Consider the following 14,374-nt stretch of genomic DNA (forward strand, 5'->3'; position numbering starts at 1 on the left):
TCTGAGGAAGCCCCCAGCACCCTAATCCCTCACCCGGGGCCCTGAAGGAGCACATAAAGATTGGCAGCCCAGGCAGTGGGCACAGCCAGGGCTGTGGCATTTCATGGCATTTCCACTCCTGCACCAGCTGCCTAAGAGCCGCAAGGAAGACGCGTGGCACCTGAACCAACAGCCCCGTTGCCACCTGCACTCTCCCAAACGCAGCTGGCTTGAAAACGGACCTTGGCATCGATCGAGAAGCTCATCAGAGCCCACCCTCAGAGCAGAGCTCGTCCCCTCTCCAGTGTCCCCTTGTTCTCCCCCCACCCCCCTCAATTCTGAATTCCCCACTGGCCACCCACTCCCACAAGTGCCCTCCCCACTAAGACTTCCAAGGACCCAGGAGCTGGGGGATCAGGGAACAGTGAAATGGGATGAGGTGGGTGTACACTCTGCTGAAGCCGCTCATGGGTGTAGATGAGTAGGCGACAGGGAGGACAGGGAGGACAGGGAGACAGGGCAAGGGGTACCGATTATATTAAATCCAGCAGCAACATGCATCGTGTCCACAGAAAAATGCGGGGCTACCACAACTGCCTACCCTAGTTAAAAAAACCCTTCCTTTCATAAAAATAGATAAGAGTATCTTGCTTTATAAATAGATTACATTTAGCTTAAGTTATCCCCCACCCCAAACCCTCTCCCTCGTCCCAAGCCAAAGTGGTTTGATTCTCCCTAAATCATCTGAGCTGCATCAACAGAGCTCAGTCCAAGATGGACTTGCCCTTCAGAGTCCTCAAGACATATTGCCACACGAAAACAAAATGTGTTCACGAGGAGTGTATGTGTGTGTGTGTGTACATGTGTGCATTTCACAACCAGGGAACCTAAATGAATTACTCTCCCTGCCCCTCCCCGATCCTCTCTTTTTATAAAACCCCTAAAAATAGGAGAGTGAGAGAGGGCAGCACAGGAGAGCCTATCTGAGAACAATCTAAAATACCAATGTCAATATGACACTGGGTTGAGAAATAGAAAACCAAAATTAAGTATTTACAGCTTTACAAAGGACGGACCAGTGTGTCCCATCGGGACCTGGTGCTGCCTCAGAGAGCATTGGGGTCTTTCTTGGCAAGCCATGGGCTCACGGCAAGGGGACAAGCAGGGCCCACTGGCGACTAACTCAAAAAAGAACATGGTAGTCGGGGAGAGGGCCAGGCCGAGAGCCAGGGCCCTGCCCAGGAAACAGGCCAGCCACACCTTTGCTGTTCCCCCTCCCCCCACCCACCTGCCCCAAATCCTTGCTCCCCAGGAGAAAGTAGCTCTTGAAAACCAGCAGGAAGAAACTTCTCAGCCAGTGTCTGTCTCTGGCTCCTGCCATTTCCATACTCCTTGCACAAATTCAGAGTCCCCTATCCCCAATGTCTACAAAGGGGAAAGCAAAAATAATACCACTGGGCACCAGTCACCACAGTGACCTTAGTTACCCTCAAAATACAGTTGCCTTACTGTCTTAATGCTAAAGATAGTCTGTCACCCTCCCGCCACCTCGAGGGACAGCCCAGGGCTGGCTTCCACGGTGCCTGCTGACCACAGCCTTCGAGGCCTCGCTCAGCCCTGGACAGCGGAGGCCACAGGGGCAGCCACTGCACCCCCCGCCCCTCGGAAACGGAAAATCTTTTTAGCAGCTGAGGTCCAAGCCCAACTGGCTCTGATAACCTTTGGTTAAAATAAAGCTAAACTAAAAGAGTAACAATAACGGCAATACTAATCAGGTATGTCTGAACCCTGTAACCTTTAGAACAAGGGCTGGTAAGGAGGAGGGGAAGGGGCTGTCTCCTCCAAAACCATTGGCCCTTCCCGTACGTACCAAGGGACTGCGTGTGCAGCGAATAAGAGATGCTGGGCACAAAAGCCTCTCGGCCACACTGTCGCAGGCAACAGTCCGAGGTTCCCCCAGCAACAACAAAAAGGAAAAATTGGGAAAAAAAGATAAAGGCCGCCAAGTTCTGATAAATAAAAATAACACACTGTCATTTAACACACTCTTTCTCTCTCTCTACATATATATATATATTATGTGAATATTATGTACAATGGTTTTAAGACTGCAAAACAGGTGCAGGAAACAGAAGAGAAAGAAGGCCCTTAAAGGTGGCTGGTACCCTGGGGAGGAAAGACTGGGCGCCGCAAGCTACTCAAAGCCAGAACCCCTCCTCTGCCTCTGGACAGAAGCACTGGGTGGGAAGTTCTGGTCCTGGGGCACAGTGTGCTCCTTTGACCTCCAGGGGGAGCTGCCGGGCCAACAAAAGCAAAACTTGGCCATCATACCCTTAGGAGTGGGTACAAAAGAAATTTAAAAAAAAAAGCAAAACCTGGTCCGCTGGTTCCAAGCTGAAATTTGGAGGGGGGGGCGGGGCTCAACAAAGCGCTCTTCAACACAGGTCCACTCAAGTCTCAGGGAGATACTGGCTCAATTAACTCCCCAACTGGTCAGTCAAGTGACGCATGGCAAGAAGTTCGCCTACGTCCAACAAGGATGACTTGTTGGCCAAGTTGGTCAGTCCAACTTGGGCGCTGACTCCCGCCACCTGAAATCCGCCAGCAGCCCTCATTGCCTCCCTGCTCTTTGCTTTCCTGTGCAGGCCAGCGGCCAAACAACGGGCAACTGGGACACGGTGGAGAACCAAGGTGGCGGCAGGTGGCCTGGCCCAGCCCCACTGTGGGAGGGTGATAGCAGGCCTGGCTCCCTTCAGACTTTCTCACAGAGAAATCATAGATCTCTAACCCCGTACAGTTGGCTGGAAGTAGAGGGGGAAATGTCAAGTCATCAGGGCAAGAAAAGACCCCCCAAACCCACTAGGTCCCAAGGAAGCAAACAGGTGGCCGAAGGCCTCGCAGGACCCAGGCCTCCTCACTGAGCTTGACCGAACCCCCTTGGAGGCTGCGAGAGACATCGCCCGAGCTTTGGCCTCCCTCCCAGCTCCATGGGAAAATCGTGAGACTGGGAGAGGACCTTCCACAATATATAAGGCAAGCTGCTTTTTTTTGTTTTGTTTTGTTTTGTTTTGTTTTGTTTTTTGCATAGTAGTTTAAACACAGTGAGGCTCCACCTCCCCCCGCAGTGCCTTGTCCCTCCGCTTTGCCACTCGATCCAAAAAAAAAATAAAAATTTTTCTTCCCTCCCTCCTTCCATCTTTTCCCCTTTTGATAAGTGGAAAAACCCTTGGGAAGTCCGCACCCAGGGGACTCTGGAAAACAGCTCTGTCCTGGGCGGAGGTGGACCACCCCAGGCCCAACTCGCTGAGCGCTGACCAGCAGAGGAGAGGAGGGCATAGGTCACAGCCAATCAGAGGAGCAGGTGGGAGGGTAGAAAACCACACTATACCACACCAGGGCCCCACCCTCACATTCGAGTTTTGTATAAAAACACCTGCTAGGAATAATTCTTTGGAGCTCAAAGTGGCTCAGCTTAAGGGAAAAGGCACGGTTAACACTGCATCATCTGGACAGAAGACTGCATTTGTAACATGGAGAATAGAAATTGAGAGCACCATTCCTTGGGTGGGTGGATGGACAGGGGCACTGGTTGATGGTGGGGGGAAGGGAGGAAGGAAGCAGCGGTCCCTTGGGGCCTCCAGAGAAGGGAGGGCAGAGGAAGTCTGTGTGGTGAGGGCTGGAGCCCCACTCCGAGGAGCCTTCCAGGACACCAGGCACGGGGAGGGGGCGCTCAGTCATCAGCTGACCATGGGCTCCACATCTGCCTCCCGCTCAAACTCGTCCTGGATCTCGTCTGTACTTCCTGAGTCGCTGCTGGCCACGGAGCTGGGGGACGGTGAATTCCTGGGAGGCGCGAGAGAATGGGGGACAGTCAGAGGGCAGCCTGCGGACCCCTGAGGGGACTTAAGGAGCAGGAAGGGCTGAGCAGCCAGCCACTCCTGTCAGATCTACCCTCAGAAGGGGGATCCGGCCCTGAGACCCTGTCCTTGCTCTACTTCCTTAGACTCCTCAGCTCACAAGTTGAACGTGGCTCTCAAGACCTCTTGGGACCTGCTGGACCAACCTCTAACTGCTCTGGGTGCTGAAAGCCCCTTGGAAGCAGAGACCATGGATCAAGCTTGGTCCTTACCATCGAATCAGCTAACACAGGTCTGGGCACATAGTAGGTGCTCACTAAACCCCAATTAACTCAGTGCTCAAAGGGAGGCCGTCCTGAATAGTTGTCAACAGTACTGAGTTTAAGCTTTGGCTGTCACTGAGGAGCTGCGGGGAGTCTCGGGCAAACTCTGTAACTTGCCTAAGCCTCCCTTCCTCCATCTGAACCACGGAGGTGGACGTGTGGACAGTGAGCCCAGGGGGACTCAGGGAGCTACAGGTAGGGCAGGCTGAGCCGAGCCCCAGTACGGCTTCCCACAGACCTGCCTCTCCCTCTTTTACAGCCTGAACCACGGCCTGCAGGAGTACAGTCCTAATAAGAGACAATTACAATTAACATTTACTTGTGCTTTGTGCCAAGCATGGTACGTGTATTAATGCCATTTTATTGTTCGCAGGGCTGTCTCTCCAAGAGGCTGCATGTTCCTTGAAGGCAGGGGCGCTGTCTTTGTTGTGGTGTCCCCCAGCGAATAAAAGGGGCCTGACCCGCCTGGCTCTGGGTTGGATTATGGAAAAGGATGTGGAATTGCTGCCTATGGACACATGGAAGCCCCGCTGGCCATGGCAGAGAGGAGTGCCCTGCCCTCTCCTCCACTGCCCAGTTCAGCAGAAAGTGGGGTGTAAGCCCCATGAGCGCAGGGGCTGCAACTGTTGTGTCCATCACTGAACCCCTATGGCCTTGCACAGAGCACGTCTCCAACAAGTAGCTGTTGAGTAAGTAGGAGCAGGGAGTTACGTGAAATTAAATAGGTAAGTCGTCTAGCACACAATAGGCAGGTAACCAATATTCATTGGATGGATGGATGGATGGACAGACGGACACGTGGGTGGTACAGATGAAACAGGCCGGACTTGTAAGTCGCAGCTCCACAAAGTGCTCCCAAGAACCCAACTGTCGAATCCCCAGGGAGGACAGGGCCAGGCACCTGTCTGCGGTGCCTTTGATGAGTCGGCGGCAGGTCTCCATCTGCACGTCCAGGCCCCGCTTCATGCTGCACATCTCCATGTACTCGTGCAGGTGTCGGTTCATGTCGCTCTTGGCTGTGGCCAGCTCCAGCTGAGAGGGACCAACATGGGACAAGGGTGAGGCCAAGCCATCCTCAGAGCGAAACCCTCAGCAATTCCCTGCTCACAACCTGAGTGGTGGCATCATCGAGGCCACCCCCAGACGCCACACCCTCAGGGCCCTGCCCCGGCCTCTGCTCTCTGCCTACCGGCCCATGGCCTCTACATCTGCTTCTGCTGAAAAGGGAACGGCTGCCTAGCAACCACAAGGGCAGCCTTCCCTGATGAGCCCCACCAGGTTCTGCCAACTCTACTCCACCCCGCATCTCTGCACTCTTTTCTATGGACTTGATCAGGAAAGTCCTGCCCTGGCTGGTGTGGCTCAGTGGATTGAGCGCCGGCCTGCAAACCAAAGGGTCTCTGATTCGATTCCCAGTCAGGGCACAAGCCTGGGTTGCAAGCCGGGTCCCCAGTAGGGGGTGCTCAAGAGGCAACCACTCACTGATGTTTCTCTCCTTTCTCCCTCCCTTTCCCTATCTCTAAAAATAAATAAATAAAATCTTTAGGGGAAAAACTTAAAAAAAAAAAAGTCCTCATATCCCTCACACTTCTGCCCCTTCTCCTCTACCAAATCCCCCAGGAAAGGAGCCCTTCTTTCTCCAGCTTGACACGAGCAATGGCTCTCACTGATAGACATGGCCAAGTGCACGGGATCTCAGGCACAGGGGGCTGGGCCTGAAGGTTGTTTGCTGGCCAGAGGCCTTGGGCAAGTCATTTGGGCTCTTTTAACCTAATGTCCTCCTCTGTCAAACGGGTTGGGTGCTCAGCACCCAATGCATAGGGCACCTGGGTACCTCCAGGCCCATACGAGGGTATGCAGAGATCAGGGAGGGTGCCCTTGTAAATGGCTTACTCAGTGCGCAGCATAACTTGATGTCACACAAACGTCAGTTCTCGTTATTTTGGGATCACCATCTCAGCTGAATTAACTTTAAGAAAACCTCTCTGGGGCAGACAAGGATCACTACCCCCATTTTCCTGATTAGGAAACTGACGCCCCAAGAGGGACACAGCTTTCCCAGTGCCAGGCAGGGAATTGGCAGGCCTCCTGACTCCCGAGCCTATGGCTGCCCCAGGCCACCAGCCCCTGCCCACATGGCCACCACTTAGCCACCAAGGGTCTCGACCACGTGACCTCAGTGAGTTGCACTGAGGGGCTGCCCAGCCCGAGCCCTCACCTCAATTTGGCCTATCGTTTCCTGGTACTCCTTGTCTCTCGTCTTGAAGAAAGATTCCGTCTCATGGATCAAGTTGCCCAAGTTTTCCTCTTGCTAGGGAAACAGAAGAGAGGGGATAATTTAACTGGGTGGTAGGGGCTGCCAGGAAAGAATAGGGAGGAGGGCTCACTGAAAGGAGGCGCCCCCCCACCCCCGGTCCCCATGCCCTAGCCCTCGGGAAGCCAGGCCCGCGGCTCACCTCGCCCTGCAGGTCGATGGTCGGGTTGCAGTTGGTGAAGTCCTCCCAGAGTAGCAGTGTGTCCTCATTCTCTTCCCACGTCAGGCTGTCGCAGTCATCATCGAAGTCAAAGGTCTCCCGCCTGTGGGGGTGACACAGCGGGGCATGGCTGAACAGGGACCAGGATGCGAGAGGGCCAGGGGCCCTGCCCCCAGTGGGTATGTTCCTACAAGGCAGCCCTCCAAAGAGACAGAGTGGTGGCAGACAGACAGGCCTTATCTGTGGAGCTGAACTCTTTAAAACGCAGAAAGTTTTTCCATACTCTTTATATAATTTAAAATGTATATTTTTAAGATGCCAGGCTTTATAATCAATGGAGACTAAAGGCATTTTCCTCCCAAGTCCAATGTTGTGATTTTTCATTGAGTAGCTCACTTCCTGAGCTCCTACTTTTTGTGAGATTTATATAATCTCTGCAACTTGGGATGGTTGATGTTATTATTCCCATTTGACAGATGAGGAAACTGAGGCTCAGGGTGATTTGGTGGACTCTTAGAACACTATTTGCTGGAAATCAGATCTGAATTCAAAGCCCAGGCGATTTCAGGGCTTCCCTAGTCACTAGAATAGGAAGTAGGGCAACAGACCGCATGGGTTTGCCAGGGACTGAGGGGTTTCTGGCGATGCACGGTTACCCCTACTGGGGGGACCTTAAACAATCACACAGCCCAACAAGCCCACTAATCAAACAAGAAGGCTGATATCAACAGGAGGGAAATCACTTGACCCAGTGAATCAGCCCAAATGGAAATGGGTCCCAAGTGTCCCCATTCCCATCCCGGGGCTCTCCCCACTGCTACTCTCCTTCAACTCCTTCCTGGATTCTCCCAACCTTCCAAGAAAGGTCCAGGCTGGGGGCCACTGGGCAGGACCCATGAAGAAAGAATTTCTAGTAAAAAGCTGCCTAGAGCACCCCCTGGAGCCAGGTTTGCCTCCAATACGCCAGAGCCTCCAGGTGGCTCTGTGAGTCCAGGGAGCAGAGCTGGGGCCGGGGTTGCAGGGAGGGAGCCACCGGGCTGGACTAGCTTCAGACAAGTCCCCGGGGTCCACTAGCACCGCATCGCATACTCAACTGCTGACTTCACTTCCTTCCCAGCGTCTGGGATCTGAAGGAAATCCCAGATGAGGAATAGGAAGCCAGAAAAGACAGGAAGATAGACCAGAGAAAGGGCTGCGAAGAGGCGACACCCCTCCCCACAGATCTGGAGGGCAGGGTGAAGGAGGAGGGCTGGCCACGGTACAGAGTAAGTAGCAAATTCCTCCCTTCTCCATGGCCTCAAGCCCAAGCAACTGATGTGGATCAAAACAAAACAACCGATTTTGATCAAAACAAAACAGCCCTGACAGGGGTGCATTATTCAAAGACTCCAGTGGAACTGCCCCCGGGCAGTCTCTGGCTTGGGTCTCAGCATGCTGAGATGCCAGCGGAGGGGGCCAGGGCTCCACCTAGGGTGGGGTCAGCAGGGCCTGGGGTAGCACTGCAAGGGTGGAGGGGTGACCAGAGGGTTTTTTTTTAAACTTTGGCAATTTCACCACTGGATCAATCTAATTGGCGTACACACGGCCCAGCCCATGGAGCCACCCGCTCGGCCACCGGCCCTCGGTCCTGCCCCTTTCAGCTCACCCATTCCTGGGCAGCCTAATGATTGCCTGGTGACTTTATGAAAATGAGGGCAATGATTTCTTCAGAGAAGCCCTTTCATTCGGCCAAGTGAGCCCAGCCTGGGTCTGTGGGGGCCTACGATCCTGCCTTAGGCTCAGGAATGCCCAGAGCAACACCCAGAAAACCTAGACCCAGCCACGGATTTTCCCCCAAAGCCCCTCTCATCAGCAAAAGATGAGAATATGAGATTTGGGGCGGGGGGGAGTCAAAGCAGAATGAAGAGCCTGGGAGTCTCCTTGTCACCTTCAAATAGCAGTCCCCAGGACACAGCCCCACCTCGGTTCTATTTTGGGGGAGCCGCACGTACAGGGGAGGGTGGGGCAAACACAGCCCTGCCGGTGCCCAGTCCTGTCTTCCTCACTGAGTGGCCTGGCTCAGCTGCAAAGGGACCAGCGCAGGGATGGTGCCGCAGAGAGGGCCGAGGGGCATCTCTTCCAAGCACAAAGACAGCTGGGTGGGGACAAGGCACTGGACTGATGGTGGGGGGCCAGACTCCATCCCAGCTCCTCCCAGCATGTCCCTCTCTGAGCCTCAGTTTCCCCGTCAGTATAGGAAGGGGCTTGGCGGAATGATCTTGGCGTCTGTGAGGCTAAACCAGCCCCAGAGCTTTACAGGAAGCCTTAGGGGAGTCCCATGCCCCTGACTTTTGAAACGACTGTGAGGGCAGAGGCACCACTGAGAGGAGCGTGCCCCCTTGGGAGGGGTTCTGGGGGTGACGGCCATCGGAACCAAGACCGCACACACAGCCCTGCGGTTGGAAACCCAGGACCTCAAGGGCGAGACATCAGGTCGGAAAGCTTGCTCGGTCTTAGCCTCTGATGCAGGGGGGTGGGGTGAGGTGGGTGAGCGGGGTGGGGCTCTGGGGAGAAGCTGAGTTCTCAGGGCTCAGGTGCCCAACTGCAAGGGATTCCAGAGAGAGCAGGCAGGAGCAGGTCCCAGGGGCCAGGGGAAAGGTGACCCCAGAGACCTAGCCTTAGGTCTGCCCTTTGACTCCAGGCCCTTACACAAGTCATCCAATGACCAAAGGGGCACCTGCCCCTCCCCTTCCCTACCTCAATTTAGGGTAAGACATGGATTAAAGTTAAAGCTGGACCAGGGTTGAGAACATGGGCCTGGATAGTCCAAGGCCACAAAGCATCCCCGCAGCTTCAGGTAAACCGGCTCTCTGTAGGGGTGGAGAGAGCAGCCCTGGCTGGTAGCATTGGCTAATTTTCCAACCTGGCGAACTTTAAGCTACTACTGTGCCATCGCTGAACCTGGAGTGGGCAGACATGCACAATCAGCTTCCACGCATTGGTACAAGCTGGCTCCAACCCACCACCGACCGCATCCAGCCCACATTCTGCCACTAACCCAGGCGGCATCTCAAAGTGAGAGAACACAGGCAGGCAGGCCTGGCTCTGAATCATGGCTCTGCTACGTATTAGCGGTCTTGGCCAAGTCGCTTCTCCTGAGTCTCAGTTTCCTCATCTACAAAAGGGGACTGATAACTCCGCCGCCTAGGTTGATTGTCTGGAGTTGGTAAAGTCACGTTTGCAAAGCATCCTGCAGACGGAGGGTGCTTGGCCGGCGTGATGGGCCCGGTGTGTGGCTCAGCTCAGCAATCCCACCCCAAGAAAATCTTACAGGAGTGGATCTAAGGCTAGGTCGAGGCTCTCACCCAAATACGACCACCACTACCATTTGGTCCTTTCTGAAAATGTGGAAGTCCCCAAATTATAAATGTCAAAAATGAATGCAGATCTGTTCATTCTGCTGGTCAAACAAAACACACCCACAGGCTACTTTCAGCCCCGGCCACCCGTCTGCTCCCCCGTGCACTGGGTATCTGGGGAGACGGAAGGGAGCTCCCAGGTGGGGCAGCAGGGATACTCACAGCTGGTTAAACATGCGTTTCATCTCATCTGTGATGTTCATAGAGCCGACCTCCTCATCTGGGAACCGGTTCACCTCCCCGTCCTGCTCAGAGATGTCCTCGTCCGAAGTCACCTTACGCTCCTTCTTTTTGGGGACCACCTGACCCGGAAAGGAAGAGATCAAGGTAACTGGGGGGCTCTGCCAGATGGAGGGTAGGGGTGGGCTGGGAAGGGAGTGAGCATCCCACAGGACAGATGGAGTGTGGCTGGGGCCAGCCACTGCCGGGAGAGATGCACAGGTCCTCTAAGAAGCAGGCGGCGTTAGCAGGAAGCGTGAGGCAGGGAGACATGCAGGATGGAGGACACAGCCTAGACCCCTCCCTGCCCTGGTGGTTGGGCCGGCTCAGCTCACCCCTTCACCAGAGAAGCAGCCACAAGATTTGGGGAGAAGAATGAGCTAGACTGGGGTACAGAGTCACCTGCGACGTCTCAGAGCCAGCCAGAGAGCCGAAGAAGCCCTCATGGAGGCACAGGCGGCTCCGTGCCTCCCGGAGCCCTCCTGCTCACATGCAAAGGCAGCAGGGGGCGGCCCCAGGTGCACCATGCTCCCTCCACTCCAAGCAGACAAGACACGAGCAATCCAAACAAAAGCCAAAATGGGCCCCCCTGCTTTCCAGCAGAGGGTCAGCGAGAAGGCCCAGAGGTAGACAGAGGGCCCAGGGAAGCCCAGAGCTCACCTGGCTCTATCCAAACTCACACACTTAAAGCCACAACACACCATATTGCCCTGGGCTCAAGCAAAAGCCAAACCACAACCCAGACTCAAGAAGCAGCCTTCAGAGAATGACGCGGGCCCTTTAGGCAGCTGGCCGGGTTAGCCCCCACACCCTCCCCGGAGGACAGCTGCCGGTGAACTCATCGCCTCTTCTCAGGACACAGGCGCTTGCTCGTTGGGAGGGGGAGGGGGAGGGGTCGGAGGCCAAGTGCCTCTTCGGTGGGAACAAAAAACAGTCAGAGGCCTATAGCTCATGCTTGGAAATCTGCAGCTCATTGGCCAGGGCTCAGGCGAGCTCACCCAGGGTACCTACAGCGAGGGCTCCCTGATGGCGCCCAGTTCTGGCACCCCAAGGAAGAGGCAGGAAGCCGGACAGGGAGCCCAGCGTGAGCAGGTGAACAAAGCCCTGCAGGTTCCGGGGACCTGAGTTCTAGTCCCAGCTCTGCCATTTTCTTCCTTGAGCCCATATCATGTCACCCCCCCGGTGAGTGGTCTCCTCAGCCACAGGATGAAGCCGTTGGCCTTGATGATGGAGTCGGACCAGCCTGTAAGTCTATGAGTCCCTGATTCTATGTTCTCCTGGGGAGGTCACGCTAACTCTGGGGAGGGACGTGAATGGGATGTGAGGGAAACAGGGGGTGGCCAGGCAGGGGTTGAGGCCGGGGCTCTCTGGAAGGGTTGCAGTGGCAGGTGGGAGTGGCAGCTGGTGAACAGGGTGGCCCTAGTCACCTGGAAGATCTTGGACACGTCTTCCGAGTTCCGCTGCTGTGCGACATCGCACAGCTTGGCCGTGATATCGATTCGGCGGCAGATGTCCATGTCCACTTTCATGGCCTTTTCTTGGATCTTTGTGTCCAGGTCTGTCATGGGCTGCAGGGAGGACAGCAGGGGTTACGTGAGCAAGGGACGGAGCAAGCATGGGGTGGGGGGCACTGCTCCCAGGCCCCTGCTGGACCGAGAGGGCTGGAAGACCCTAGGTGTCAGGTGGGAGGCCCCAGAGTCCGAGGGGGGGCCTTGAGGTTTTCCTGGGCGTGAAGGGCTGGGCCATCGTTGCTCAGGTGGGGGCCAGGGTGGAGGGACCGTGGGAGCTAAAGGCTCTGGCGCCGAGTGGACAATGTGAGACCGTGTTTCCCGGTCTCCCTAAGGGCTGGAAGGCATCCTTTCAGCAGACACAGTGTCAGTGTTTATTTTGTTAGAGCAAAGAAAATACAAAGGCAGCTCCCACCATTGAAAGACTTCCCTTCTTTCCCACCCAGCGCGCCCCACCTGTCCCCCACACGGAGGTGCCTGCCAAGGCAGCTCTCTCTCTTCAGGATTCCTCCCATGGCTGACAGCGGGGGTCTGCCCAGGACTGGGCACTCCCCATGGACCCTGGTGAGGACGAGCCACACGGCCTCCACCTGGAACCCCGGGAGGCTTCTCCTAGCCACACCCAGCTTCATGCCCCGCAGGACCAGAAGCCACACCAGGCTGGGTCACCCATGATCGGGCGCCTTCTCCTTTCTGGAGTCTCTCCCCACATACTGCCCGCTGCTTAAAGATGGCAGGAAGCCCGGGTCCCAGCAGGAAGGAGGCCTTGGCTGCCAACAGCTCCCCTCACCCACAATTACCCAGAAGGGCTCTGATCATCGTCCAAAGGATACATACACTGGCCTTCCCTGACTTGACAAAGCAACCCTGCTAAAGGCCACTGGCCCGGGGAGCCTCTCAGGCTGGCACAGGGCCTCCCTCAACCTGTGCCCAGACACCGAGGCCCACGGCCACCACCCGCCACATCACGGCGAGCTGGGGAGGAGCCGGAGCCAACACACACAGACCGTCAGAGGAGCCCGGGGCGGGCGGGATGGGTTAAGCGGCAGATTAATGCATCTCTACTCAGACCAAGGGAAGCGGAAGTGGGAGGGGGCGGGAGGAGGGTGCCCGGTCTCCGATGCATCGGTCATCCTCACGGTCAAACGCAGCCAGCCAGGACTCTAACTAGAAGCCGAGCTCTGGAGCCTCGGAGTGAATGAAGCGTTTCGCATGACGGGTGTGGGGGGAGGTCATGACACCCAGGGACAGTGGCATTCAGTGGCACTTACATCACTCATGAGCCCCTTAAACACCACCAGCTCGGCCTTCAGCCTCTCGATCGTCTCGTTCATCTCCTCCTGGATGGCTTCTGCCTCCTGCGCTGCCTGTGGGGACGGAGATGGTGAGGGCTTAGCGGGGGCTAAACCTGAGGGGCAGGAGGGAGGAACACCAGGCCAGGCGCCCGATGGCTGGGGAGGGGGTGTGCCAAGGACCTCGCCCAGCCTGGCTTCCCCCCTCTCAGCTTCAAACACTTCTCAAAGGATATTTGTGGCACGGAAAAACCCATGGCAGATAGTAAGAGAAAAATTAAGAGACCCAGGCTTCCCAACTCCTGTGCAACGAGTGGTCCTGATAAATTAAAATATCAGGTCAGTTCATGTGAAATGGCCAATATCTGACCATCTCTGGTTCTCCAAAATGGCAAGGCCAGGGGTGCCAACCTAACCGAACGTACACACGTAGAGTATGTGTGTGTTTGCACAGAAAAGACCAGAAGGTCGCACACCAATATGTCCACAGCAGAGGGGCAGAACTGGAGAGAAGTTTTATTTTATTCTCTATGCTTTTCTCAACTTTCCAAATATTTGAGCTTGAACATGTTATGTTTGTAAAGTAAAAAGTAGTTTTGTTACAAAAACGGAGGATGTTCATCCCCTCCCTTCTAAGTGCTGATATTAATCTCTCTCTTAACTTTCTCAGAAGATAAATGTTTTAAATGTCAGAAAGCGATTTTTCAAATATTTGAAAGAGATTTCCATGTCTTCTCTTGGGGTCACTATCGTTGCACCCATTTGACTGAGAGGAAGAGAGAGGCTGGGAAGTTGACGTTTGTTGCCTGGGGTACCCAGCAGGCGGATGAGTACAGGGCCCAGAACCCAGAGCTACTGAGCTAGGATAGCAAGGAAGGGCCTCTCAGCCACCACAGAGAGTGCGCTAGGGCTGGGGGACCGCCTGGTGACAGGCCCACCGCCCTCTCCAAGGCATTCGGCGCCCATTGCAGCAAGCTTGTGGGGGGTGGGAGCTTAGACACCATCCAGTCCAAGACTCAGGTGGGGAGAAGAGGCAAGAGAGGGGTGTCACTAGCCCAAGTCACCCCTCAAGCTGGGGCAGCACCAGGTCTTGGACCCAGGCTTCCCCACTCCTGTGCCTGGGCTTTTCTGCAATGCTGTGCCAGCCCCCTCCTAGTTCCAAAGCAGGGGACGCGGAAGAGGCCTCTTGGCTCCATCAAGGAGTCAGAGGCAGCAGGAGGTAACACAGAGTCGGGGCTGTACTGAGAACTGTGCCGGGCTTTGTCCCCGAAGACGGTGTCCCCTCGTCACACAGCTCTCCCCTAAGCCTCCTTCTGGATCAGAA

The 14,374-nt window shown here is 55.5% G+C and overlaps 1 protein-coding gene across 1 annotated transcript in view; it reads right to left on the reverse strand.

Annotated features, from left to right (window-relative positions):
• Positions 1 to 330: 330 nt before the first annotated feature.
• Positions 331 to 14,374, reverse strand: part of IFFO2 (intermediate filament family orphan 2) — a 45,969-nt gene continuing 31,925 nt past the window's right edge. The window contains exons 3-9 of the mRNA XM_054571643.1: positions 13,030 to 13,125; positions 11,678 to 11,818; positions 10,194 to 10,333; positions 6,616 to 6,736; positions 6,378 to 6,470; positions 5,061 to 5,191; positions 331 to 3,822 (exon numbers count right to left, since the gene is read on the reverse strand). Of these exons, the coding sequence (XP_054427618.1) occupies positions 3,717 to 3,822; positions 5,061 to 5,191; positions 6,378 to 6,470; positions 6,616 to 6,736; positions 10,194 to 10,333; positions 11,678 to 11,818; positions 13,030 to 13,125 (828 nt within the window). The 3' untranslated portion in view covers positions 331 to 3,716. The remainder of the gene's footprint in view (positions 3,823 to 5,060; positions 5,192 to 6,377; positions 6,471 to 6,615; positions 6,737 to 10,193; positions 10,334 to 11,677; positions 11,819 to 13,029; positions 13,126 to 14,374) is intronic.

The sequence above is a fragment of the Pteronotus mesoamericanus genome, unplaced genomic scaffold (genome assembly GCF_021234165.1).
Source record: "Pteronotus mesoamericanus isolate MK-2021 breed Mesoamerican mustached bat unplaced genomic scaffold, CSHL_Meso_final contig_221, whole genome shotgun sequence".
In the NCBI taxonomy this organism is placed as follows: Eukaryota; Metazoa; Chordata; class Mammalia; order Chiroptera; family Mormoopidae; genus Pteronotus; species Pteronotus mesoamericanus.